The following is a 26825-nucleotide window of genomic DNA, read 5'->3' as shown; positions in this document are numbered from 1 at the left end:
TTCGATCTCTATAGGCTATAGGGAGCCAATGACTGAAGAGGAATGTATTCTCACTGAAGGCAAAGTCACCTATAGTTCCGTTTGCATTGTAGAGCTCATGGAAGGTGTGTGTGTGTGTGTAATAGAATCACAGAAAACCTGAATCCGTGTGAACTGTTTTATGCTTGGTTTGCCCTTTACAAAAAAAAATTCTATGTGGAAACCTACAATATGAGTTTACTGTGCTTGAATAGAACAGTCGTATGACATTTTTTTTTTTATTTTTTTATTTGCATTGTGAGATTGTGCCACTAAAAACAACGACAAAGTCATAGAAATTTACTCCCATCTAAGATTTTATTTATGGGTGCACACATACAAACAAACAATACAAGCGAATGATCCGATAATAAACACACCGCCTTATTCATCAAAGACATAGTTATAAACCGGCTGGAAAGTAGCTTCGCTCGATGATGGATGTCTCTGTTGCTGATTGAGCAAAATTTCTCGATTTATGGATTGATTTTCATCATTACATAATGAGCGAATTTGGGTCTGTTCTTCTGTATTTAAGGTACTGGCAGTATCATGATGGAGAGGGGTAGAAATGGCAGGTTTATTTGTAACTTTGGCAGCAGATGGAATGAACGATAACGAACGCGCTTTCAGTAGCGAACGATTATAGGCAGTAAGTGCCAGCGTACGATGAGTAGCCATTCTTTTGAAGATAGACGACATTTTTAATGCAAAGAGAATATTTTTTTTATTTCAGGTGAATAAAATAGAAGAAATGAGAAAAGAATGAATTAGCATAAATGCCAGATTTTTATATGAGGCTTTTTCTGATTATCAGTAAAGCAATGGCTTATATTCGTTCCGCATCTAACTCTACTGGAAAGGCATCAGGGAAGGCAGGTATCATGCCGCGATAAAATTGAGTTCTAGATTTCCCTTCTACTGCTTCATTTGTTTCTGCTCACGTTTCCATTTCAAGTATTCCACAGAGTGTACCGGTGTGTTACTGTCTGAGAGTTTATTGATATTCAGTGCAGGTCCTGCGAACCACAAAATAGGCCCGTCTGTTTGACGTTTGAATGTTGTGTCTAAACGATGCAAATGATATACAGCCATTATTTTTGCTGTGTAAGCCATTAAGAATTTCTCGTCAATCATCTACACTGTTTACCTAATTTTTCTTCTTTCTGTTTTTGCTGCTGTATGGATGTGTTATGTGGCTGTGAGGCACGAGGACGAGACGTGGAAGCTGTCTGTTGTGGTGATGGTACTGCATTGGCATTCAGAGCATCGATGACGCTGGCTTGCGTATATTGTTGTTGGAATGCAGGCTGCATGTTTAAGATCCCATTCATTGGATAAGGCTGTGTCGGTATAGATTGAGGATGCTGCAAAGGCTGTTGTTGCTGTGATATAGGTTGTTGATTCCACATCTTGATCCGGTGGTATTGAAAGAACAGTTGGTTTTTTTTTGAAAAGCTTCACTATCCTCCTCAACTCTTTCCTTTTGAAAGTCAGCTTGAACTTTTTTTTTATTTTGCTTTGTTACATATTTATTTCTTGACAAACTCTGTTCAGCACTGATCAAATGGGAAAGAAACAGTTAGCTAAAAACCAATTTCAGGAAGAAATTGATATACAACCAGGTCAACAATTTGCTCGATCGTTAGGACCCAGAGGCAATCATCAGCATGAGGTGGAATTTGTGGATGGATCAAAAAAATTAGTGACACTGCCGCCAAAGTTTCGAAGCTCCATTTGGTTGAAGCGTGGCCATTATGTCATTGTAGATCCTACAGTAGGCGTATCAGAGAAAGTAGGAGGCGAGATTGTACATGTACTGTTTCCTCATCATATCAAAGAATTAAAGAACAAAAACAAATGGTAAACAGTTGAAATGATACCACCCCACAACCACAAGTTACTCATCTATGATTTAACACACTTGTAGGCCAAAGGAATTCACTGATAACACATCGCTAAGGGCCGGAGCGTCCGAAACAACCACAGAAGACAGCAAATACAGCAGTAATAGTGACGATGATGATGATTTATTTGTAAATAATAACCGACCTGTTATGTCAGACACAGAGTCGTCTTCAGAAGAGGAAGAATGAGATTGCATGTATAATGAAAGATGACTCAATATTTGTTGGATGTCTAGTAGCGCTCAAACTGATTTCTATTTACAGAATAAAGCTTTAAAATACCTTTCGTAAGGAATTGAATGACTGTACTCTATTTGTTATGAGTCCTTGGTAGAGGTGCCATTATTCACAAAGACAAACAATGCTGGAATGGTTACCATGGAATGATTGTGCATCGAATTTCGTTGAAAGAAACTGCTTTTCCCTCAGTTGAATATCCACCTTTTCTGTGCGGGAGCATCGTATCAATAGACACCGCTATGATTTCTATCTATATCTTGTCCAAAATGATTGCTATTGGATGCTTCCACTTCTTCATCATCTTCTGTCAATGAACCCAGCGTTTCATAAGCATACTTGTTCACAGGAAACGTAGTCCCATCACCCAAACTGAACAGTAGAGAGATATTAGATTGGTATACATTCAACATCATTTCAACGGGCTGGTGCTACGTACCTCTTTTCGATGGGTATCAGTTTCCTCCATAGGGGTCCTTTGCCCATGACTTGTTCTATATTTTTTCTTGTACCTATGTCCCAAGGGTTGAAGTATTTGGTTCTCATGATGTCGATGCCATGTCTCCCTAACCGGTAGTTGGATTTTTCATAATATTCGATGGTGGTACGGTTTTTACACAACTGCCTTGTGTGGAATAAAGTGAAGGGTATCAAAAATAAAGCAAATAGACCAGAAAAGAAGATCAATAGTGCCCATTGAATACGTAAACCTAATATACTCAGCGGGTTGGTGTTGACTTGATGAATGGTTGGCGGTAAAGTGGTCGAGAATACAAATAGGCAATAAAGACTGGCATAGCACAGAAATAAATAGAATGCTTTATAATTCTGAAATCCAACACAGTTATTAATCCACGGGCAATGACTAAGAGAAGTTGATCGAGAATGGATCAATCAGCTTATATCCTTACTTACTCTATAAGGTCGACATATCATTGAGAACTTACTGATCCATTTTCAATACACAACGTTTACATTGTCGGCAATGATGCGTACGGTCATATTTATCTAGTTTGCATTTCTGGCAAAATCTCCTTCTCCCATTACGCTTGACAGTAATAGCTTTCGGGAGCATATGATGAAGCTCTAATCCAACTGAAGACTCACTTTCATGATCATTATCAGTCAATGCAGCTGATGATAGCAATCCTATTGTATCTTCTTCATCCTGCCTGTTTTCTGTTGTGTTTGTGTTTTTTAACTGAAAGGCTAATTTAGTAACTATATCTTTCATACCGGATATATCTGTGAAATATAGGAGCTTACTTCTGAAGTAAAGCCTGGTGAGGTACTACAGACAACATAATAACTCCATATGCATAATATGAATATAGGTTGGTATAAAGTTGTGTACAAAAATCCTGGAGCAAGTAAATCAGATCAGGTATTAGTATAGTCGATGATTGAATTCTTGATCGACTTTATAAATACCTTGCAAGGAGTGTCCTTCTTTAAACAAGTCAAAGCATAAACTAAAATTATAAGCTAGGTAACTCCAACCGAATAGAAGGCCAAGTAGCGCAACAGGTGAGCCATTGACCACTTTTAAACAACTAGATTGCAATCTGGCAAAGGAAACAGAACAACGCATCTGCTCCCTTTGCTATGGCGATTGGCCGAACTATTCACTCTACCAAACAAAAGAAAAAAAAAAAAAAAAAAAAAAAAAAAAGTATGTCTCTCCCGCCCACTTTCATTTCATTTCTATTTTTTTGGAAATGGTCAATCTGGCGGGGTATCGGGTGTTCTTATTATGCAATTTAAATACCTGAAATTCATGAAAAAGGCTGTAATTTTTTTCAAAGAAATCCCATGTCTGCTTAAATAGTTATTAAGATAAAAAAGAACCAGCACGTCAGCAAGCAACGAAGATGACATAATAATCATCTTTTTGGGCAAACGCAAATGCCCGTTTTTTAGCAATTACTGTTCTCGAGCCATATTAATTTCATGTAACGTTATTTTTAATATAAGCAACTAGGACATCTAAAGGAGGCTGCTGAAATATCTTCGCACTTTTCCTGCAGTAAATATTTTGGAAATATTACTTCATTGATGCTCTCTGTTTTCCTACCCTATACAGTACATTGCAGAAGCATGCATTCATGTTAACTTGTCCATCGATTCATCTCGGAATTTTAAATAAAAACTCGATGAGATCCAAAAGACCAATCCCGCCTTGAAATGATTTTTTATAACTGTTTATTAAACCAACGATCGAGACAAGAGAGCAGCATATTTGAGACAATAATTTAAGGAGTGAGTAAAAGTTCGTGGTGATTATCAAAAAGATTTGAATTTGAGACGGATCTTATTGTGTTAGATGGGATAAAGAAATTAAGAAAAACCAAAGTTTCAATGCCCATAGTCATATTTCGTTTTGAGCTATTGGAAACGGTTTTTACTACTCTATTTTTGGTTTTTACTGTTCTATGTTTTCTGTAAGTCGCTCAACCTTTAGTATTTAACGTCATGGCCCCTACTGATGCTTCTTTGAGAATCGACGAAATCACAGTTCTTTAGTGTATGAATTCCATCAAATTGAAGGCCTTCGATCGCTCAAGGATCTTTTTTTCCCCCAATTGCAGCATTCTTATTATAAGATACAACTTCAGAATCAAAGTTTTGGTTCTGATTTGTACAATAGGAAGACCATAGTGTTTAGTAGGCTAGGTCAACAATTTTTGTTTTAAGGTATTCTGTGACATCAGTTAGGCTTTCTTCACATTGAAGACGGACGGCCACTGTAACGAATAGTCGTATCTCTGGTCATCTTCTAAGGTGCAAGCGTTGGATAGCATCGGACTTTTTGCAATTGTTGAATGTCATTTTGTTAAAGAGCTTAGATAATGGTACAAACAATAGATAGCCTGCGATTACAGAGGAATGCAAATGCTCTGCTCTTCGGTCCTTTCACAGTCCTGTTGTATTTTTCTTGCAAAACCAAATGAAAGGACAGAGATTCGTGTCAAGCAAGGAGGAAAATCATCGTTCTGTGTCAATTCAAATAAATTATCTGCGTAGTTAGTTTTCAAAAATACATCGCTATTTTTCTCAAAAAATATTTTGACGCTAAAATAAAAAGAGGTTGCGGAAATGCCTCAAACGAAGCTTAAATTACTTTTTCCTTTTGCCATCCAAGATCCTTTCTCTTTTTAAAAACAAAGAAACTAGGAAAAGCCGATCTTATTTATTTGAACGCCCTTTTTCCTTTATTTTTCCTTTTTTTTTTTTTTTAGTGTCATTACAGTTTGTTTTTTTATATATTTATTTCCTACGTTTACGACCTAACCAGCAACGCTTAGAAAGGATATATTTGGCTGAATATTAAACACGTTGAGTGATAGAAACATAACCGTTGGCTCAACAGAAACTATTGAAGAGGGGATCGCACGATATCCATTATAAACCGCACTTGTAAATAGCAATTGTCACATTCTTACCAAATCATAGCATGCATAGTGCTGACATCTTTATGTAACTTACTTGAACAAACCCAGTCCTGCTTTTTTTTACGTTCAATTATCGACTAAGACGTTATTCTTTTCTTTTTTTCTTTTTTTAAACCGCAGGCCTGCCAATTCGATACCTTTAATGTACGATGATACCAAGTTAAAATATGATCAACTTCGTCATCGTTCCCATCGCCCTCACCATAATCACCATCGTCATCTGGACAAAGATCATGGTAATTAACCCGCTATAGGAAAAGAGAAAAAAAAAAAGTTTGAAATTGAAAGGAAATGGTCAGTGGTGTTAAACCAAACAACTTTGTTTTTTTATTTATTTCTTTGATCTGGAAAAAATAGACATACTCGATTTTGATGCGGAAGCCATTTTGAATTCTACGTTAAAGGAAATGGCATTGTCTACAGCAACAACAACAACAACGTCCAATAAAGATGATCTGATCAATGTAGCGGTCAGCGAGTCAGAAGTAGAGGAACAACAAAATAGAGCTCCTCTCTATTCCGACGATCTACCTGACCCAGCCGTAGAACGCCCATCACTTGACAACGATGATCGTCATAGCACGAGTAGTAACTATAGTCGGCAAGAAGGTGAAAATGTACAAGACGAGGAGGAGGATGCTGTTGAAAGAGATTTGAGGTATTTTAGTGAGACAGCGTTGAAACAGCAGCAGCACGAAGTGAAAGAAGACACACATGGCCACGAATATGAAGGACGTAACGAAGAGCAAGAAGCTGAAGAAGTAGTTGTAGTTGAAGAAGACGAAGAAGAAGAAGAAGAATTATTGGAAACGCAGCTGCTTCCTTCTGCCACAGCGGATGCTATGGAAACGTATGTCAACATTACGGAAAATATTTACGTAGGTTCAGCTACGGGTAAATCCATCGCAGAAGAAAGCATGCCCTGCGAATGTAAATACAGACCGGATATTGACAAAAATAATCCAGACGCAGCATGTGGTGATGACAATCACTGTATCAATCGTATGATGTTCATGGAATGTATGGTGGATGACTGTCCTTGTGATAGATATTGCCGAAACAGAAGATTCCAACTCAAACAATATGCGCGTGTTGATGTTATCAGAACAGAAAAGAAAGGGTTTGGTTTAAGAGCCCTGACAGATTTGCCTGCGTAAGTTTCTCATTTTTTACTATACTAGGGATGGTTATAACAAAAAAATATTTTACTAACATGCGCGCATCTGCGATTTTAGTAACGCTTTCATTATGGAGTATATTGGCGAAGTCATTACCAATTCTGAATTTATCAAGAGGACAAAAGAGTACGAAGCAGACGGACTAAAACACTATTATTTCATGACACTGAAAACAGATGAAGTAAGAATGACAGCAAAAGAAATAAATTGACGAGGGAGGGGACTCAATTGACATTTATTTGTTCGCGTTAGATTATCGATGCTACAAAGAAAGGCTGCCTAGCAAGATTCATCAATCACTCTTGCAATCCTAACTGTGTAACACAAAAGTGGGTCGTTGGAAAAAATATGCGTATTGGTATCTTCACTCGTCGACCAATTAAAGCGGGCTCGGAATTAACGTTCGACTATAAATTCGAAAGATACGGCGCCGTAGCTCAAAAATGTTACTGTGAAGAGCCTAATTGTAAAGGATACATTGGCGGTTCGCTAAAGTCATTGGATCTCAATACCCTTACAGTACCCTCAGCAGCAGCATGTACTGCAGAGAAAGTGGGAACGTTGAGTAGTAAGTCGAAACGAAAACGACGCTTGAGAAGACGAGCTTCTTTACTTCAAGGAGGAGACGAGAATGGTACCTCTGAGACCAACGACCAATTTCTAGAGCAGGATGATCTCTATCAATCTTCCTCTTCCTATGATGATGATGAAGATGGTGACCTGTCGAGCAGTACTTCTTCTGGGTCCTCCATGGATGAAGACGACGACGACGCCGACGCCAGCGACAGCAATGAAGACCTGATCAGTAATAATAACAGGGCCGTCACTCTGACGCAAAAAAAGATGCTGCGAAGTATGCGAAAACGAAGATCATCAGAAAAACCATTACAAGATGTGGACAAGGTTCAGTCATTTGTTAAACGTATGCTTGATTCTGTCGGAAAATCACATCTCGTCCTGAAACTCTTATTACGTCTAGAATTGACGGAAAAGAAAGATGTTTTAAAGACATTTGTTAGACTGCACGGCCTAAAGATGCTCAAATTCTGGTTGGGTGAATGGAAAAAAAACGATGACATTTTGATGAAGGTCCTTCAAGTACTAGCGAAACTACCTCTAGCGAATCGTAATGGGTTGGAAGATGCTAATATGTTTGAATTAGTGGAAAAAATAACTCAGCCGGAACTTCAACCCAATGAGCAAATTCGACAAGTAGCCGAAGAGTTGCTGAAAAGTTGGAGCCAGCTGAAGAGTGTCTATCGTATTCCCAAACGTATTTCGACCTTAGATAGCAAAGACGGTAGTTTAAACGCTAAAGATCCACAACTAGAGATGGAGGGGGATGGTATGGAGGACATCATTGATACAGACAGTAGTAGTGCCGGCCATCAGCCCAGACTTCACTTTGTACCAGCGAGTGAACGTTATGATTCCAGCCGTGCTTTCTTTGATCCGGACGATGACATCTTTGAACACCTATCCTTCTACGTGGATGTCCATGAATTACAATGGAAAACAGAGTTTCCGCCGAAATCAGTCATTCCTACAGCTCCACGTGCCATGATTGATGCATGTTTGAGAAATGGTTACTACGGCTACGTGAATAGATCATCCCACTATTCGTACAGTCATCATTATCATTCAAGGCACACGTCATCACCCTCTACGGCTGCTGAACCACCGCCTTACAAAAAGCGACGTATGCAGCTGAGACAACGTTCGGTCTCACCTACCAGTACTATAACCTCTTCTATTGCCAGTATACCCAGTAGTTCTAATAATAATACCACTACTAGTAATAATCTTGTTGATAATAGTAGATCTTCCTCGCGGCCTTCCAGTCCACAAAACAATCGTCATTTTTATTCTTCGTCTCAAAATCAAAAACAGTCAACCATGTCCTCTGCAAATTCAAAAGCACTCCCTCCCCTATGGAAGTCAGCTTATGCAGAAGACGGTGCTATTTATTATTATCATCGTCTTACCGGTAAAACACAATGGGAGTTTCCGCGGGAAGATCAAGATATTGAAGTGGATGACCGCGAACGGCAGCGTAGTAGTCATGCGGTTGTGAAAAGTTCCATCGAAGGTGTCAATCAATCCGTTCTTGAAGATCTTGTAGAGAAAACCATTCAGGCCTCAGAAAAGAAAAGGAAGGAAGCTGCTGCTGCTGCTGCAGTAGGTATGCTCATTCAACAACAACAACAAGAAGAACAGCAGCAAAGCAATAGTAGCACTCCATTAGTAGGCTCCCCTCTAAGCAGAGAGAATACGATTGATTCCAGCAGCAAACACAACGGAGGCAGCGGTGGTATGGATGAGACAGAACTGAAGAAAGAGGTGGGCAAAGTGGTGACAAAATATCTGTCATCCAAACAGCAATCATTGTGGAAGGGTGACAAGTTCTTATTCAAGGAATTAGCGAGGAAGATCACTCATCATATTGTAGACCGCGAGACTCAGTCATCGCGAAAGATTATGACTATGAATAGCAACGTTAAATCGAAAATTGAAAAATTTATTGATAGCCATGGAGCAGAACTTGTGCTCAAGGTACAACGAAAACCGTCTGCATCGAGGCAAGGAAGCTTAAAATTGCATAAAAAGCTGTAAATCTATATAAAAAAGTCCCTTTCAAAGCAAAGCTTCATCAATAACAAACAATGATTGAAGGCCCTCAATAAAAATGTGTTTGAATATGTATGTATTATAAACAATGTTATAACGATTTACGTTTTCACAGTTGAAGAGATATATCAGATGGAAATTTAAAAGTGGAAATCAAAAAGATAAAGTTAATGTGTGTATATTTACAATAATGTATAAAAAGACGTCAAGCAATGTAATACTCGATCAATTGATTTAAATAAGTGTATTATAATATTGGTATCGGAAAGGACTGTTGTACATGTGTTTGTGAGTACTGAGTCTTACAATGTAACTGTTGCTGGATGTACTGTAAAAAGGTGCAGACGTGATTCTTTTAAAGCGCAAATGATTCTCCGCAGCCGCATGTTCCTTTTGCATTCGGGTTGTTAAAAACGAATCGTTCTGACAGTTTATCTTGAACATAGTCCATTTCACTTCCTAATACTGTAATAAGAGCTTTTGAATCGACTAATACAGTTACACCTTTTAAAAATAGACACGTGTACGATAAGTATATGCTTTCATTAATAGTTTCAAGTATCCCGTACTTACCATCTTGGTCTACGACTTCATCAAATTTCCCTTTATGATCTGTGAATTGTAAATCGTAGGCATTACCAGAACAGCCTTTATGCTTAACACCAACCCTTAAATATTTGGGTGTGGGACCATCCGATAGTGTCTTCAATCTGGAAACAGCAGCAGGCGTCTAGAAATGAACATAAACCAGGGTTATTGTTTAGTTTCGGCGGTTTATAAACGGTCGAAGGGGAGCCTGTATTTACTTTACCAACGTTAATGCAGCTTTTCTCAGTCGTAGTCGAGAAGCTGGTTTTGTCGCTGTTGCTGTCGTTGTTGACGCAAGACTAGCAGCTTGCCTTATTACAGATTTTACGAGCATGGCAGTATTGAAAAATTGTGAACGAAAAAGTGTGGGGTTGAAACGGAAAGAAAGGCAGAGAAAAAACGAAAAGGTGAAAAAACGAAAAGTTTATAAATTTCCTAATTTGAATCGCAGCCTTTTTTCTAGTGGAAAAATTGGGGGTCTAACCAAATGGAAATGGGAACTTCTATGAAAATAAGTGCAGAACGTTCAACTAAGTATAGGGCATATAGTTTTGCCATAAAGGAACTATTTTTTCCACTACCTAATGCCCGGTTAGAGAGCTATTCTAAAGCAGGTGTCCAATGGCTGTGGAATCATTGTGTACTTTTTTCATTCGCTTATAACCATGCGATTAATCATTCATTCGGTAAGATAACAGGTGATATGTAATGCCCCAGATACCTTATACAAGCTTGGCTCTTTTACTGCGGAGTCCCAATTTATGTATGATTAGAAAAGAAAGATATTGATTACTATAATATTGGAGAATGAAAGAAAGTAAGTTAATAAAGAAAAATGATTTAAAAATGTATATATCAGAACAATAGCGGTGGCACGAGCAACAGAGAAAGCATCGGAAGCAGCTTCTAAGAGGTAGGACTGAAAGCAGCAACATCACGCTAGACAATGGAAGGAGAAAAAGCAACAGCAAAAACAGAAGCAGAAGAAGCGTTGGACGAACCGTTACCAACTTGGACAGTTAAGAGACAGATACAGTATCAGGACGTTCAAAGTGAGGTACCAATTGTAAAGCAAAACTTATAATGGGTGTGATGTTAGCAGGAATGCTCCAAGTGTAGGAACCAGCATTAGCATCAATATTTTCGGCACAGTTATGACAAGCTGAAAACCGTAAGGGTTACCCTTGTGCTAAGTATCATTTGTGAGTCAATGTGCATCCAAGCGTTTGTGAATACTGTTACCTGCAAATTAGACATTCATTATAACAGATCGCTATTTTTAGTACATCCATTGCTATAAGACTCATAATATCATTAAAGGCGAAACCGGCAAAATCAAGCGATACTGAGTCATCTGTCAAATCAAGATACGACCGCGACCTGTGTACAATAGTAAACTCTTGTTGCTGCGCAGAAATGAGTGTTCTTGTTTGCCAGAGTCTGTCATAACTTGTCAATTCTATTTGGCAGTTGCTTCTAAATACTTATAATCTGACATATTCTTCTGACACGCAGTATGAAAACAAAGTATCAAAGGCTGATGGATAAAATGCAATCGTTGGTTTTCAAGTTCTTGATTTGTTGCTTGAGAATGGCAGTTTTGCTGACAAACGATTTCTTCCATTCAAGGGACAACAAATTAAAACTGGTAGATTCGTTGAACTTTAAACCGATTTTTCTTGGGTGCGTTGGCGATGTGCCTGAGCTACGGAACAAAAGCCTTGTTAATCTTGATTGCAGTTTTGGCAGTGGAACCCACAGTACTCGTTCCCACAATAGTGATTGATACTCCGCTCACCCGAAGCAAATCACGAGGCATAATCGGCTTCAACTTTGTCAAATCTATTATTGTTGTTTATTCTTTCGTCACCATCCGAATCCATATCATGATGCTTTTATTCTTATATCCTTTCTTGCTTTATTATATTTCATTGCTCACTTTTGCTTGCAGAAAATAATATGGCATTGCTCAAACAAACATTAAAAAAGAAGGTATGATTGTACAAAGCGCTGTACGAAAATTGGAGTCAATGAAACTGACTGGATAAAACAGATTTTATTAATGGGAAAAGCTCACTCTGGAAAGACTTCTATGCGATCTATCATTTTCCATAATAATATACCTGTCAAGACCAGAACACTACAACCTACGGGTGAGATGAATACTTCGGTTTCATGCTAGTGATATGCTTAACGAGCTATGTTAACACTGATCACTGTAGTTTTATGGGATAACTCAACCGATATACAATTTTTGAAAAACTTACGTTTGAATGTATGGGACTGCAGTGGACAAGATGCTGCGTTCCAGGAGTACTTCACTACCTATCAAAACCAAGTATTTAAGGATGTCCATGTATTGATTTACGTATTTGATGCCGTTAGTGTAGAATCAGAAAAGGATATTCATTATTACCAATCGTGTTTAGAGTCTATACTAATCCACTCTCCAAGAGCTATTGTATATTGCTTACTGCATAAGATGGATTTTCTTCCCAAAGGGGAAAGAAGGGAGGTCTGTTCAACTAAAGCGACAAATAATATTGCTACGTAGTGTTTATGAAGTTTTCGGTTTTTCGAGCAGGTATTTCAAAAGAAAAAGGTCGAGTTGCATATGAGATCAGAACCTATTCATATCAAGGTTTTCTCAACGTCTATATGGGATGAGTCGCTCTATGCTGTAGGTATTGCCAAAGAAATAAGATTTTTCAGAATCACGGGGAGTTTTGAAAAGCAGCTGTCTCAAAATTTTCAAATACTGCATGTGTAGGCTTGGTCACAAATTATTCATGGCCTGATTCCACATAATGACCAATTACAGTTAAGCTTGGAAACATTTTGCAAAATATGTGGAGCAGCCGAAGTTGTACTGTTCGAAAAGCGCACATTTCTTGTCGTCGGTACATCAGCGACTATACACCATCCAGATATACATCGCTTCGAAAAAATAAGCAGCATTATCAAACAATTCAATCTCTCTACCAGGTAAAAGAATAATACATCCCTTTGCATCGTGTGTGCACTTTAGCTGACTGTCCTGCCTCGCCTTGGTTAACAGAAAAGAAGGTTATTCTGAACAAATGGAAATCAGAGGAACGAATTTTACTGCATTTTTTGACCATCTAACTGAAAACACGTCCATTTTATTGATTATATCAGATCCTGGGATAAGTAAGTTACTGCAGAAGCCTAATGGTAGAACTTTACAAATTAAATTTTTTGGCATATTCATCATAGCGTCGGCTGCAACACGCGTCAATATTTCAGCTGCGAGGAACCATTTCGACAGACTGGAAGATCATCTTGCTTCTGATACTCCAGCATCACCTCCACCCTCTTTTCTCCTATCGCCTTCTCCTACCACCAGTTTCTGCACTTCGTCCACATCTGTTATCTCCGACTCTGAATTTGACGTTGCTCCCTTCTCTTCTACTTCGGGTAAACATGCTTCTTGATATCCCTCCATGCTTTCTATGACTTTCATTGTCAACGGATCAGAGAATCCAAAAAACTAATTCCGGTCGGGGCAAATAAAAAAAAGATTAAAAAAAAAGATTGCTTGCTATTTAAAATAAAGTTTAAACCTTACCAGTGGGCCACTAACGCGTGTACTGCTCGATTTGCTCTGTATGCATGCCTCTGTCCATGGTGCAGTAGGTGTTGCTCCTCTCCAAATTTTTGACTTGTGTTGTACTTGGAAAATGGGTCCTTCTCCTTCTTTTTCGGGTGGTAAAATTCCCATTGTATAGTCATTGTCAAAGTGTGATTTGGTTGCACGATATCCAATAGGATAAGGATGCTTGAATTTGCACTATATTGTACATACGATGATTAGTTCAACCAAGTTCAGGTTAACATTTATATAGAAATCAAGACAGTCATTACTCCCCGACTACTCCAAGCTTTTGATCTGCCTTTGCCTGTACAAAGTTTTCCTAGCTCCCAGACAGTTGTTCCTATACTTCTCAGCGTGAAAGGTGTATAAATATCCGCTGGCAATGTGTCCAACACCATTGTTGTTTGCGTTGTTGATTGTAACGCATCCTTTTGCATGATATCTAACTGTCTAACCCTATCATTATCGTCCAAAATATCCTCTATATCTGTCTACACTTACATTTAGTAATCATATTCGTTAACAAATTAAATTTGTTCTCTTACAAAAGTCTCTGGTGTCTCTCCTCTCAGTCTTCTAGATAATCGTGAAGGTGCTTGCTGAATAGCTGCCCTCTTTGGTGTCACAGGCGCTCTCCTTTTCTTCTTTCTGATAGTACCATCGTTCGGTATCTCCTTTAAGTTGGGTATATCCTATAATTGAACATATTGAATCTTTAATTAGCTGACCAGTAACATTTAGAAGCTGAATAACTTACAGCAGCTATGCTTCCTTTGGATAAAATGGAGCCTGTCAGACCTAGCTCTTTCAAGAGCTTTTCGTTATTTTCCATATTCAGCTTTCGCTTTAGCTCGTAGTTGCTATGAAGATATGAGTTTTGAGCAACCTGAATCAACTTAGTGTCTCTTTTTTCAGATCGTGTTTTTCTGAGTACCTCATCGTTTCCGACATGATGCTTGTTTTTTCCTCTCTTTTTTTTTCTCGTCAAATTTCGTGTAATAGTCAAGTTGTAGGTCAATCGTGATCAATACCAACTGTGAATTCTTGTTGTTTTGGAAAAACTGTTGCTGTCGTGATTTTTTTGGTGTTCTTTTTTTTTTCTGCTTTATCCAAATGTACCTGTAAATTTTTAGGCGTTTTCTACCAAGTTTAAACTCAGGCAACGACCAACGAAAAAATGAGAACGCCGTATGAGCTGTTCACGAAAGCGCATGTTTGTTCTTTTTCAACATTCGTTATAAGAGAACAACTTGAGTTGCAAATATTGAGCAATAATACTTTGTTGCAAATCAAAAGTATTTGTTATATTTCGCTCTACACGCGGTATTAATTGAAGTAGGACTTACGAAGCTCTTGTTAAGCTTGACGCTTATAACATTACCAAGTGTTAATAAAGTGATAGATTCACCTTAACAAAAAAAAAAAACTATAATTGTTAGAAGCTGTACTAGTATAACTAAGCCCGCATAACAAATATAAAAATCAGAACAAGTCAAGGTGCACACATTCTATGTTAATATGACATATAGGGCGGATAAGTACGATGTAGAGCGAGACGGTATAGTATTGATATAATAAATATTGAATAAGACTGTTCATCGAAGGACCTGTAGACTGTTTTCTAGCCGCTTAAAAGTGGTCAAAAGTAAAAGTTACATAGTAATTGTAGTGTAGAAATCATATCATCGATAATTAAGAACATTCGCCTACTACCTTTCTAACGCATTTCAAACCCCTGTATTCTCAAATCGAAGTATAAGTTGGAGCGTCTCATTGTACATAATGAGACGAACAATACACCTCTCAGGAGATGAATTTACGCGAAAGAGTACCATTCAAATAGCATTACAGAATGGCCCCTATACAATATTCATTTTGAATACATCATCTTTCTTATCGAACTCGATGGTTTGAATCAATTATCATCAAATACAGAATAAATCAAAACATATTAGTAAAGATATAAATAAAACCTTCTTCTTGATTTTAGCTATACTTCCCGATTATGAACTATGGAATTGCTGAATACTAGGTTAGTGTACAGTAACCATTTTCAGGTGCGCTTTCAGCAATAATAAAAGTTTGTTTTTTACGATGGGAAAGTTGACAAACAGAATGTAGAATCCATCATTTAAGCTATTGGTAGAAGGATTGTTGGCATTCAGTTTCCAGTTATTGTGTACAGTATGAATGCAAATGCTATTGTTCCTTTATCTGCCAAAAGTAGAATGGTTGCTGCTCCTTTAGGGTGAGAAATTTAAAAAAAAAATGAACTTTTTGTATTGCAACTAGCAAGCCTCGAATAGCTAGACAGCTGATGAATCTTCAAAAAATCTATTGACTAAACGTTCAGTAAAGAAGAATAATATGTACAAGGTGATTCTTCACTGGTCGATCGGAGGAAGCAGGATGAATTGTAGTAAGACATGTAACCTGCTGTATATGTCTATATTTCACCATTTAGTAATTGCCTGTGTAACTCATGGCCTATGAGATTACAGCAAGTCGAACAATGTAAGATAAATGTGAATCTTCGGTTTCTTTTTCTTTGTCTTTTTTCCATACTTTGAATATTATCAATTCTGGAGAGATGAAGAGTTTGCAATTCTTAGTTAGTTTGCTGTTTTTTTGGTCTCTGCAACATAGGCTTGTAGATTCAACAACAGTTATCAAACCAACAGCTGAAGTAAGTGCTGTAACAACACCTAGTAACGTTGCTTGTGCCATGACTATTTGTCCAACGACAACGGCCGTTTTGAAGAGAGACTCTCTTGAATGCCCCTCTGAGTGCCCTTCCAATTGCGAGATCGTCAATAACGTATGCTGTCCAGGTGTGCAAAAAGCTGTTTGTAAAGAGAATAATGATGCGTCTTCAACTGTTGCAGAAACGACGACTCCTACAATTACAGCCAATCCGACAGCAACACCATCCCCAGAAACGAACACTAGTCATCTAACCAGCAGTAGCAATCCTTCTCCCACTGGTCCAACGGGTTCCCAATCCGTGTCAACGTCTCCTGCAACGGTTACAGCGTCAACTTCCTCTTCGTCTACATTGGCAAATAAGTGGTCTATTATCGTGCCGATTCTATTTCCATCTTTGGTATCTATTGGTTTAAACATCAGACTATTTAAATAAAGCAAGTGAAGAAGCTCTTGTTCTCCTTATTTTCTTCCTCTCTTCAACGTAATTATGCTTTTATTGCAAAATGAATGTCTGCATCTTATAACATTATTATTGCTGCTGTCCTTCGGCTTTACTGCCGTTGCTGCAATGACAGAAAAAAGACGGATTGAACTAAAGTAAGAGATGAGAAATAAAGAATCGGTATACATCATCCGTCATCTCGATAACGAAAGGGAAAACAATGTCATCGCATATGTCATCTAAGCTTTCAGTTTATAATGCGTCATTTTAGGGAAAGGACAAAAGTACATATAGTTTTGAATTTTATCAGCTACTTTTCTGAACCTTTCTGTAACCTCTAAAATTACATGATGTCTATAGGAAATGTTTAATCACGGATGGAATAATTACATGCAGCATGCTTATCCAGAAGATGAAGTAAGTTTCTGGTATACAAACATTTTGCGCAATAACTCTGCCATGGAAATTAAAAGCTTAACTGAACCTTGCATAACTTTTAAAGTTAAACCCACTCTTATGCACCGGACGAGGAAGTGACAAGGCTAATCCGTAAGATATCCTTCGTTTATAGTAACTAGCACACACACATCTTTCATGAAATACTATTCCAACTAAACATTACATCAGATCGAATATTCAAATTAACGATGTATTAGGTGATTTTTCATTGACACTTGTAGATACATTAGATACTTTGGCTGTAAGTTAGTCATTTCTCTTTTTTTTTTGGGTTTTTTTTTTTTTTTTTTGTTGCATCAGCTCTAATTGACCAGTTCGGAAAAAAAAAAAAAAAAAAAAGATTTTAGGCACTCAAGAGCAATTCGAAGAAGCTGTACGCCGTGTTATAGACACCGTTTCCTTTGAACAATATAATAAAGTCCAAGTTTTCGAAGCCAACATACGGGCACTTGGTGGCCTTCTATCCGCTCACATTCTTGCTACGGATCCCACTTTCAAGAAAAATAATATTCCCTGGTATACGGATGATTCACTGTTACATCTGGCCGTTGATTTGGCTGATCGTCTCTTACCAGCATTCAATAATACACCCACGGGCATTCCTTTTCCTCGAGTCAATTTGGGATTAGCACAAGTGCCTCCTACTGAAACGGTAGAAACATGCACTGCAGGAGCTGGCAGTCTTATTTTGGAATTTGGTGTGCTTAGTCGGCTCACTGGGGATCCTAAATACGAGCGAGCAGCGAAAATAGCCCTTCATGCCTTATGGGAAAGGCGCTCTTCGTTAAATTTGTTGGGTAATGTAATTAATATTCAAACCGGCCACTGGATTCACACAGCCTCCTCAACAGGTGCTGGTATTGATTCTGTCTTTGAGTATATGCTGAAGGCCGCCATTTTATTTGACGATCAAGTATATCATGATATGTTTAACGAAGCCTACCGCGCTCTCCTACTGTTTGTCCGTGATTCTTCTGGTTATCTATATCGCAATGTTCACATGGGCACAGGATCTCTCATGAGCTACTGGATCGATAGTCTAAGTGCATTTTTTCCTGGCTTACAGGTGCTCCACGGTGATTTAGACACTGCCATTAAGAATCACTTAGTTTACTATCATATTTGGCGCAAGTACCATGCTTTACCAGAGCGATTCAATTTCCATGACAAAACAGTAGACTTGGCATTTTATCCACTTCGCCCTGAGTTTGTCGAGTCAACCTATCATTTGTATACGGCAACAAAAGACCCCTTCTACCTTGAGGTTGGCGAGATGGTATTAGAGGATATAAACAACCGGACACGTGTACCTTGCGGATTCGCATCCATAGGCGATGTAAGGACTGGACGCCTAGAGGATCGTATGGAGAGTTTCATGTTAAGCGAAACGCTAAAGTATTTGTATTTACTGTTTGATACAGAGCATGAAGTGAATAGGATGGATGCAAACATAGTGTTCACAACAGAAGGGCATATTTTGGCATTACCTATGAAGTATCAGCAAAACTCTAAGAATGTGTTACATTTGGAAAGGGATTACAAACAAGAACATCAAAATAGCCAACAAAGAAAAAGAAAATTTGTCGCATTGGGGCCTTTAAATACCTGCCAGAGATATAACCCACATAAAACACATTACACTGTGTCACCCAACATATTAGATATGTCAAGTATACCCTACCAACCACACATTGATTTCGCAGCAGAAATTGTAGGCATGCCCGTAATGGATCAGGTTCTGTCTAAATACGGAATATGTCAATCGCCCATAGGTGGCTCTTACGAAGTAAAATTTAGCTCCTCACCTGACTCAGAAGCTCAAACAATACGAGAGGCAGTGATAAACTATGGTTTTGAACAAATGGTTCATCAGCAGCATAGATCTCAAAATGTTCTGAGCATGTTAAATACCTATTTAATCAAATCATTATCAGGACTAAAGATGGACTTTGTCGCACGTGATAAGACAGAATATATTGTTAAAAGAGGTTAGTACTTCCTCCATTTACGCACATTTGCATTTATCCAGATACTTTTTGTACTATTTTCAGAACTCTTTCTCCTCTTCTACATGCATATCATGGTTTTTTTTTTTCAAAAATTTTACTTTAGATGACTCATTTTTTATATTGTATACTATGATTTTGTTTCTGCCATATCTGGTCATCATGTACATAAACATGAACAATAATGTGAATAGTGTCAACAACAACCAACAGGTAAATAGCATAAAATGATGATGGCTGATGTTAATGTTGCGGCTCAACGACTGTTTCATCTTTTGTAGTAATGAGATTATAGAACCTGATTTGTTAGCGATACCCGTCAAAACATTCATGGAATATGACCATTTTTATCTATTTGATTTGGTAGCCAACCAACCACCTTATCTTCGTCACTATCATTTGGCCCCTTATGAAACCAGTATTAAGTTGACCTCAAGGCTACAATGTTATGATTATAAAGGCATATCTTCTCATTTCTTTGGCAAAAAGTTTATTGCGGGATCGATCACGGTTCCACCCATCGATCAACAATTCGGCTGTCAACCCTTCAATAAAAGCAAATCGTTTTCGGGCTTAACGGTCGTTTTTTATCGAGGTGAATGCAATTTCGACATCAAAGTACAAAACGCTCACAATGCAGGAGCCCAAGCAGTAGTGATTTTAAGGGACGACGATGATCCGCCTTTCAGACCTTATGTCTCTTCGGTGAATGACAAGATACCATGTATTTTGTTAGATAGATTCGATAGCAAGGAACTTTTGGCAGTTCTAAAAGCAAATAGTGGCACAAGTACTGTGTCTATAAAACCCTTACCGCCTCTACCTGGTGAACTTGACGTCCGATTTTTGGGTAAAAAGGTTCATAATATGGTTATGATCAATGAATGAAAATCATGGGCCCAGAAAGCATTAGGAATAGATGATTAGGAAAGAATGGAATAGAATATATAATACGATTATTTTTTTCTACAATGGACGTTACCGTAATCTAGCTGTAAATTCTTATAGTACTTGTACATTATTCGACGCTTATATAACAAACCCATCTATCTGCTGCCGAATGATAAATATCGGTTGGTCTTTCGCCAGTTGACGTGGTTGAGAAACTACCTCTTTTTTGTAGGATAATAAAGAATTCTATGAAACTGTTACGTGGTCGTCTGATAAAAACGGACTGGTTTTATGAAGATAGTACTAAGTCTTTTCTTTTCAAATTTAATTATTCTTTTGCTTCTTAAAATAAGATGGGGTATCTTTAATGAATCGGTGAAAAATACATAAATGGTACGGATATAGAGAAATATAGAATGATGTATAAGCAATATGATCTTTCTATAAATAAATATCATTATCTTTATCTGTCTTTCCAGCAACAATAAGTACTCTAATCGGTTCTGATTGGTCGATATTATCCTTTAGTGAGGGGAGCATACACACATATAGAATTGGAGGTGTAGTGTGGAGGTTGAGGCTCCCACTCCTTTTGTCATGGATTCCCTGTAGAATATATTTGCAAGTGATATTCTTTCGGTAAACATTACACATGTAAATCTTATTAAAATTAGGATTAAACTGTAGTAGACTAAGAAAAGTAGCGAGACTATAAAAAGATATTGATTGTCTTTATTTCGCGTTAATATTTGGGTCTCTTTTATACTTGTTGTATCCAACAGCATATTACTCTTGGATTATTACATCATACTGAAATAAGAGACTACGGATCCTTATGAAGGTTAGAATAACCGCCGCGAGTGACAGATTTGGCAGAACAATTCTTTTCTTTTACGAAAGAATATTTCATCTGTATATCCGAGAGAACATTGTATTAGTAATTGACTTCATTTAGAAATAAAGATATTATAGTATTTGAATTTGATTAAATCAGATAATTTTATTTAGTATATCAAACCACAATACATAAATCTAATCTACTTAAGCTATTATCTTCTAACTTGTTGATCCTTACTTTTACCCTTTACATTCTGAGAGAATTCAATAAGACTGAAACGTAGACGTCGGCAGAATTAAGGAATAGTTTATCCTGTCCGTCTCGTTAACTATAATGAATCTGCCGAGATACAGGTCAAAGGAATCCTTCATCAGATCAACTCACTTACCTCCATTTACCGATCCAATCGGTCAAGGCACCGCTCTGTCACGATTAGCCGTACAATAACAATTGGGTATGTCTTTTCTTTTATCATCAGGTCATAATGTACCGAAGAGTCCTGATAGAAAGAGTTTTTTACAATATCCACAAATATAAATAGAAGTACTTTTTTCCTACATGGTTTTTGTCTTCATTCTTTATCTTGAATATTCAATCAATACAAGAAGACTACTTGATTTTCACAGATTTCCTTTTGTTTTCTTTTCTCTCTCTGTTCTTACTATAACATATACAACAAAGACCAATTTATCTTCTTGTATTGATTGAATATTCAAGATAAAGAATGAAGACAAAAACCATGTAGGAAAAAAGTACTTCTATTTATATTTGTGGATATTGTAAAAAACTCTTTCTATCAGGACTCTTCGGTACATTATGACCTGATGATAAAAGGAAAGATTGTTGTATATTGAGGCATAAGTCCGTATATAGATACTGACAGAGATAAATAAATCATGCAATACTTGCTATGTGACTATCCCATAATATGACATTAGTCTCTTCTGGTACTTAATCATTCACTGCTGAGATTACATATGGATAAATTATATAATCTTTATTGTCTGTGCATTATGAGATAATATTATTATAATAATAGAGTCCAATACTATAGCATGTTCCACACATATTCTTATCCTAAGCCAGATAATATTAAGATAGATCCAATGGACATAATAGACTGAGGTATTCATGATATGAATGGCGCAGCAGAGACCTGAAGGTCGGATAAAAGATCGCTGGCTCAGCAACACCACTTGTATCAGTTAGACCCAGACATTATCCAGAAAGATGTTGATCTTCAAAGAATAAGGTTAATTAAAAAGAGTTAGAATTCTGTGAGAACTTGTTATACTCTTTATTCAGTGAAAATCGTACAAAAGAAAAACATATCTAGATTATGAAAAATTTTCTATCTTTTATAGGATGATGTGTTGGGCTGAATAGAGCGGGTTTAGCCGGTGTCATATAGACTGTTGTTTCATCAAAGACACGGGTACCTTCACCATGGTTGAGCGCGGGTACTTACTCATTGAGAGGTTAGTGGATCGGACTGTAAGCAATTGGCGACGAATATATAAATAGAATGATAAGACCACTAACCAATGTCCGCTTTCTGACAGATCATTGTGAAAGAGTGAATAATTATTGAAGTACTATGTACTATGGATCTGTTAACCTCATATGTAGCATTTGTAGATCATAATTAATATCAGTCGCTGTATTTCAACTGTGCAAGATTCTAGAAGAAGTATAATCTCATATTATGGCTATATGGTTACTCCTAATGTCATAACTCCGATCATTATGTAATAACTCTGGCTCATATATACAACAAAAGATCTTGTCTATTCCAGCAATTTCCATATTCTCTTAGCATATCTATATCCGCCTACGAATATCCAATTGTATTCTTCCACATAGTCATACTGTATCAACTGATATCAATGATACGAATGATTAATTTTATTTTATTTTTTGTATTTAATTCACGTACTTTATTAAAAGTGACTAACAACGGACAATAAATTATATTTTGATAAGTGGCAATAAAAGAAGTGAAGAAAAGGCATACACTATAAAAACTACTACAAAGAAACCATTAAATATACTACGAGCTCGTATTGAGTGTTCTGAATCGAACCTCGTCTTGGTAGACGGTACGAACTCCTGCTAGGGACCAAGAGATGCGATCAAAATGGCAGCGCCAATGATATTTCCAGATACTTAAAAGTATCAAACTAACCTGAACGATTGTATGGTCAGGCAGAGGAGAATTATCTAACGGAGAACAAAGTGTTAACAATATATGCCAAATGCCAGTAGGTGTGGTAAGAAAAGAGATAATTCTATTTTCCTCCAGTGCCGTGATCCCAAATTGCCATTTAGGTGGACAACCAACGAAAAAATGAAAACCATCCTCAGGGGAGTCTTTGCAATGGCGGCAAAGAGGGGTGTCAACTATGACAGGATTGATGGAAAACAGCCAAGCTCTGTACCCAATGCAATTATGCCATAAACGCCACCATGGAGTTAGCACTGCATGAGGGATTGAGAGTGACCAGAACCGTTTCCATTGAGCCGGAGGCCGATACCATAAAGGAAACACTTGAGGAATCCGAGGAGGGTCCTAAAAACGGAATAATCAGGATGCCAGTATAGCCGTAGCATACCAAGCGAAAGTTTTAATATGGTGGTATTGTTCTGAGAACCAGAAGGTACACGCCACTGGGACATATCAGGCAACCATAAGGTGCTGTAAGATACATTAGGCCATCGTGAAGTGGGCGTAGGAGCAGCAGCCGGAGGAGGGGCCCGGACGTCAATCAATCGGTTCTGAATGAAAGGAAGCCATTGTACTACACCTTGGGAAAGCAAACTAGGTATCCTTTTCAGTTTCGGACAGTCCTGAAAATACTGTACGTATACCCTAGCGTGTAGAAGCAGTTAGTTATCGAAGACCAAAGGAGAACAGTAGAGACGATTAAATGCCGTGGGAGGCTATTGCGATCCACGGGTAAGGGGCCTACAAACGAGGGGGAACGCTGTAAGGCACTACGAAGGGGCGAATCAGCAATCCAGCGGCCATGCCATGAGGAGGAAAGAGATGATGAAGGAAGTTTCATCAGCAGCGAACATAAGTGGATCATATTCGGAAGGAAGCGAAATGATGAACGATAAGTGGCAGTCGATAAAATCCATGGTAGTAAGGACAACTGACCGGTGTACACTTGGATACAATGTGCCAGTAATGGGGAGACAAAATCGGTTGATGAAGGGGGCTGTAGAAGGCGCTGAACATACACAAGATGAAGAGCTAATTGTTGTCGGTGCAGATCCACTAAGCCTAAACCACCAAAACGTTTAGGTGAGCACAAGCGCTCCCACGATGGAGCAGGCCAGAAAGGAACCACAAAAGACCGGACAATGCTACGAAGCTTATCAAGCCAGTCCACCGGAACAACTACAACACGCAGGAGATGCCATAACTTACTAAGCGTCAAGGAATTAGCAACTAGTGAGGCACCTCGGACAGACAATCCCCGTTGTTTCAGGAGGTTACAGTGACGGACTATTTTCAGTTCAAGGGAAGCTAGATAGTGTTTTAGTTGAGCATTGGTTGAGAAGAGAGGATAGCCAAGATATTTGGCAGCAGATGGACTTTCAGCTGTATGAAAGGTTACAGATTCCTGATTAGCCATATGGAGCCATGCCGTATGCGGATGACCAGAGAGGAAAACAATTTCTGTTTTTGTCAAATTGACACGGGCATTACTAGCGTTACCATAAACTGTAAGGAGGTCTTTCAAGACATGCCATTCCGTAGGTGTGGTCAAGAAAACCTCTAAATCATCCGCATAGCTCAATAATTTGAAACGAGGGGGTTTTGCCAGTCAAACAAAGGCTGTGGTTCAAAACGGACACTCAGACTGCGAGCTAGAAGTTGTCCATATCGACTAGAAGAGGCGGAGGTTGAGAGCAGCGAAACGCCTTTGATGTCAGTGTTGTATCCAAGATACAACTATACAGTACGTCTTAAACTACAGAACGACTTCAGTACCTGCTTGACAATCTGATACACATCTACTTTGACGCCCGCTTGCGGCTAAGATCTTATCATCATTCTCATGATAGTTTTAGTTCAGTTGTATTAATAGTTGAATACCCGTTAATAACCCCGTTTTTCATATAAAAGTATCATTCTCAACAAACTTGAATAAAGAGTATCTTTGTTGTGTCTGGTCATTTTACTGTCTTATTTTATTTTATAAGTCTTTTAAAGTAACTGGATATATCAGTCAGGACTCGACAAAATGGTACGTAGTAAGGGTTCGAAAGCTAAATTGAACAACAGTGGTGATAAGGGGTCTCCCTGCCGAAGGCCACGTTGTTGGCGAACGGGAGCACTTAACCATCCATTGATGTTAAGGGATATTTCTGTGTCAAAAAATAGGCTAGATAAACAAGATACGAGGGAAGCAGGAAAGCCGAAATGCTTCATAACCATCAGAAGGTAGGTAGGATGTACTCGGTCATATGCTTTTTCTTGATCAAGGAGGACAGCAACAGCAGGGTGAGACATACCACAATGGCTATAATGTGACATTAGTATTTGGTTAACCCACCCATTATCCGAGATTAGTCGGTGCGGTAAAAAGCCAGTCTGATAGCGATTAATCAGCTGTGGTAAAACGACATTGAACCTATTAGCTAATAGTTTTGTGAAAATCTTCGCATCAGTATTGATCATCGATAGAGGCCGCCAGTTCTGTAAGAGTTCAGGGTCTCCCTTTTTGTACAGTAAGACCATCCGAGTTTGTTTCCAGGTGGCTGGGAAAATATTTTTAAAGGCGTCAGCATACACTTGAAGGAAGAGTTGCTTAGGCTAAAAGGCATTTTATGGCCACCGCCTAAAATTCGCTCCTGAACACAAATCCGAAATCTCCTTTTTAGGAAATTTCGGAGATTGAATATTTGTGTAACCATATTTTTTGGATTCTCCTGGTTTTTCTAATTCGAATGCATACCATATCACTGATTTTCGATGGTTAGTTCGCTGGCTTTAGACGAAAATGTCCTCAAATTATTCAAATTTTCTTGTTGTACTCGTCACAGTTCGAATGACGGAAATTTACCGCTGCATTCTTCAGTTTTTGATGGTTTTAGCTGTAAACTAAATATCAGCGTTGTTCCAAAACGATTGAAGTAGTTGCATTCGCGAAAATGATGTGGTTCGTTTATTTTCTATTGATTTCTTGTTACAGAACGTTCCTTCTTGAAATCACTTTGTTTTTAGTGTGTTTCTGGGTGGATGTAGAAGAAAGTATTATATGCTCAGCATCAAGTGTAAAATATCACGCAATAATTGCTATACTTTAGGACATTGATAATCTTTAATCGCGTTAAAGACAACAGACAAAGGTTTATTATTCAGTTAAGATTTATTGTACACAAACGTGCTAATCCAAATGCAAATTTATGGTCTCGTCAACTTCATTTTCATTTCCGTCTTCGTCTTCCTCCACTATTAATTCAGTAAGAAATGGACGATCTCTCTGGCGACGATCATATTCAACTTCTCGAAGTGATTTCAAAAAACCACCCCAAAGGTCACTAGCATATTTGCGTCTCCAGGTAAACTCTAACAAGACCCATGGCATGCTTCTTTTTGTACGCTCTCTAGGACGGCAACGCAACTTTATACCAAACCAGGTACCTGTCAATTGAAAACGTCAAGGATCAGTACAACATTCTGTATTAAGACTTCTTCTTTGAATGTGAATACCTTCTATAGTATTTCTATGTGTGCCATCCTCTGCAATATAGCCTTCAGAATGATTAACTCGATTATGGATGAAATTACGACGTAGACCAGGAATACATAAGTAAGATCTCCAATAGTCTGTGCAAATGATGGAA

The 26825-nt window shown here is 38.0% G+C and overlaps 12 protein-coding genes across 12 annotated transcripts; 7 read left to right on the top strand and 5 right to left on the bottom strand.

Moving 5' to 3' along the window:
* Positions 1 to 265: 265 nt before the first annotated feature.
* On the bottom strand, positions 266 to 750 carry BDF20DRAFT_901392 (uncharacterized protein). Its single transcript, XM_053082797.1, has one exon. The coding sequence runs from the start codon at positions 718 to 720 to the stop codon at positions 403 to 405; it is 318 nt and encodes a 105-aa protein (XP_052930849.1). The 5' UTR covers positions 721 to 750; the 3' UTR covers positions 266 to 402.
* Positions 751 to 936: 186 nt separating this feature from the next.
* BDF20DRAFT_840315 (uncharacterized protein) lies at positions 937 to 1430 on the bottom strand (the record flags this gene model as incomplete). Its single annotated transcript, XM_053079372.1, has 2 exons — positions 937 to 1085; positions 1169 to 1430. The coding sequence occupies 2 exons, from the start codon at positions 1428 to 1430 to the stop codon at positions 937 to 939; spliced, it is 411 nt and encodes a 136-aa protein (XP_052930848.1).
* Positions 1371 to 2303, top strand: BDF20DRAFT_237319 (uncharacterized protein). The gene is made up of 3 exons (XM_053074981.1): positions 1371 to 1881; positions 1949 to 2054; positions 2190 to 2303. The coding sequence occupies exons 1-3, from the start codon at positions 1586 to 1588 to the stop codon at positions 2214 to 2216; spliced, it is 429 nt and encodes a 142-aa protein (XP_052930847.1). The 5' UTR covers positions 1371 to 1585; the 3' UTR covers positions 2217 to 2303.
* A 276-nt stretch (positions 2304 to 2579) lies between these two features.
* BDF20DRAFT_829844 (uncharacterized protein) lies at positions 2580 to 3753 on the bottom strand (the record flags this gene model as incomplete). The annotated part of the gene is made up of 4 exons (XM_053078353.1): positions 2580 to 2787; positions 3110 to 3363; positions 3429 to 3523; positions 3594 to 3753. The coding sequence occupies 4 exons, from the start codon at positions 3751 to 3753 to the stop codon at positions 2580 to 2582; spliced, it is 717 nt and encodes a 238-aa protein (XP_052930846.1).
* Positions 3754 to 5756: 2003 nt separating this feature from the next.
* On the top strand, positions 5757 to 9405 carry BDF20DRAFT_840312 (uncharacterized protein; the record flags this gene model as incomplete). Its single annotated transcript, XM_053079371.1, has 4 exons — positions 5757 to 5850; positions 5972 to 6767; positions 6850 to 6973; positions 7045 to 9405. The coding sequence occupies 4 exons, from the start codon at positions 5757 to 5759 to the stop codon at positions 9403 to 9405; spliced, it is 3375 nt and encodes a 1124-aa protein (XP_052930845.1).
* Positions 9406 to 9775: 370 nt separating this feature from the next.
* Positions 9776 to 10342, bottom strand: BDF20DRAFT_840311 (uncharacterized protein; the record flags this gene model as incomplete). Its single annotated transcript, XM_053079370.1, has 3 exons — positions 9776 to 9924; positions 9994 to 10150; positions 10232 to 10342. The coding sequence occupies 3 exons, from the start codon at positions 10340 to 10342 to the stop codon at positions 9776 to 9778; spliced, it is 417 nt and encodes a 138-aa protein (XP_052930844.1).
* A 153-nt stretch (positions 10343 to 10495) lies between these two features.
* Positions 10496 to 11794, top strand: BDF20DRAFT_840310 (uncharacterized protein; the record flags this gene model as incomplete). Its single annotated transcript, XM_053079369.1, has 4 exons — positions 10496 to 10694; positions 10876 to 10921; positions 11329 to 11400; positions 11524 to 11794. The coding sequence occupies 4 exons, from the start codon at positions 10496 to 10498 to the stop codon at positions 11792 to 11794; spliced, it is 588 nt and encodes a 195-aa protein (XP_052930843.1).
* Positions 11795 to 12208: 414 nt separating this feature from the next.
* BDF20DRAFT_928439 (Gtr1/RagA G protein conserved region-domain-containing protein) lies at positions 12209 to 13665 on the top strand (the record flags this gene model as incomplete). The annotated part of the gene is made up of 5 exons (XM_053084725.1): positions 12209 to 12523; positions 12593 to 12688; positions 12779 to 12993; positions 13067 to 13179; positions 13246 to 13665. The coding sequence occupies 5 exons, from the start codon at positions 12209 to 12211 to the stop codon at positions 13461 to 13463; spliced, it is 957 nt and encodes a 318-aa protein (XP_052930842.1). The 3' UTR covers positions 13464 to 13665.
* Positions 13571 to 14575, bottom strand: BDF20DRAFT_917700 (uncharacterized protein; the record flags this gene model as incomplete). The annotated part of the gene is made up of 5 exons (XM_053084601.1): positions 13571 to 13819; positions 13894 to 14115; positions 14170 to 14316; positions 14382 to 14484; positions 14559 to 14575. The coding sequence occupies 5 exons, from the start codon at positions 14573 to 14575 to the stop codon at positions 13571 to 13573; spliced, it is 738 nt and encodes a 245-aa protein (XP_052930841.1).
* A 1613-nt stretch (positions 14576 to 16188) lies between these two features.
* Positions 16189 to 16791, top strand: BDF20DRAFT_901299 (uncharacterized protein). Its single transcript, XM_053082796.1, has one exon. The coding sequence runs from the start codon at positions 16215 to 16217 to the stop codon at positions 16761 to 16763; it is 549 nt and encodes a 182-aa protein (XP_052930840.1). The 5' UTR covers positions 16189 to 16214; the 3' UTR covers positions 16764 to 16791.
* A 344-nt stretch (positions 16792 to 17135) lies between these two features.
* BDF20DRAFT_928423 (glycosyl hydrolase family 47-domain-containing protein) lies at positions 17136 to 19350 on the top strand (the record flags this gene model as incomplete). The annotated part of the gene is made up of 4 exons (XM_053084724.1): positions 17136 to 17189; positions 17275 to 17321; positions 17400 to 17472; positions 17572 to 19350. The coding sequence occupies 4 exons, from the start codon at positions 17136 to 17138 to the stop codon at positions 19222 to 19224; spliced, it is 1827 nt and encodes a 608-aa protein (XP_052930839.1). The 3' UTR covers positions 19225 to 19350.
* Positions 19342 to 20524, top strand: BDF20DRAFT_901281 (uncharacterized protein; the record flags this gene model as incomplete). Its single annotated transcript, XM_053082795.1, has 1 exon — positions 19342 to 20524. A coding segment is annotated over exon 1 (644 nt), but the record flags the coding sequence as incomplete, so codon positions are not given.
* Positions 20525 to 26825: the final 6301 nt, after the last annotated feature.

This window comes from Mycotypha africana, assembly GCF_025528875.1.
Source record: "Mycotypha africana strain NRRL 2978 chromosome Unknown BDF20scaffold_17, whole genome shotgun sequence".
Classification (NCBI taxonomy): domain Eukaryota; kingdom Fungi; phylum Mucoromycota; class Mucoromycetes; order Mucorales; family Mycotyphaceae; genus Mycotypha; species Mycotypha africana.
This window is presented reverse-complemented; position numbering and strand designations above follow the sequence as displayed.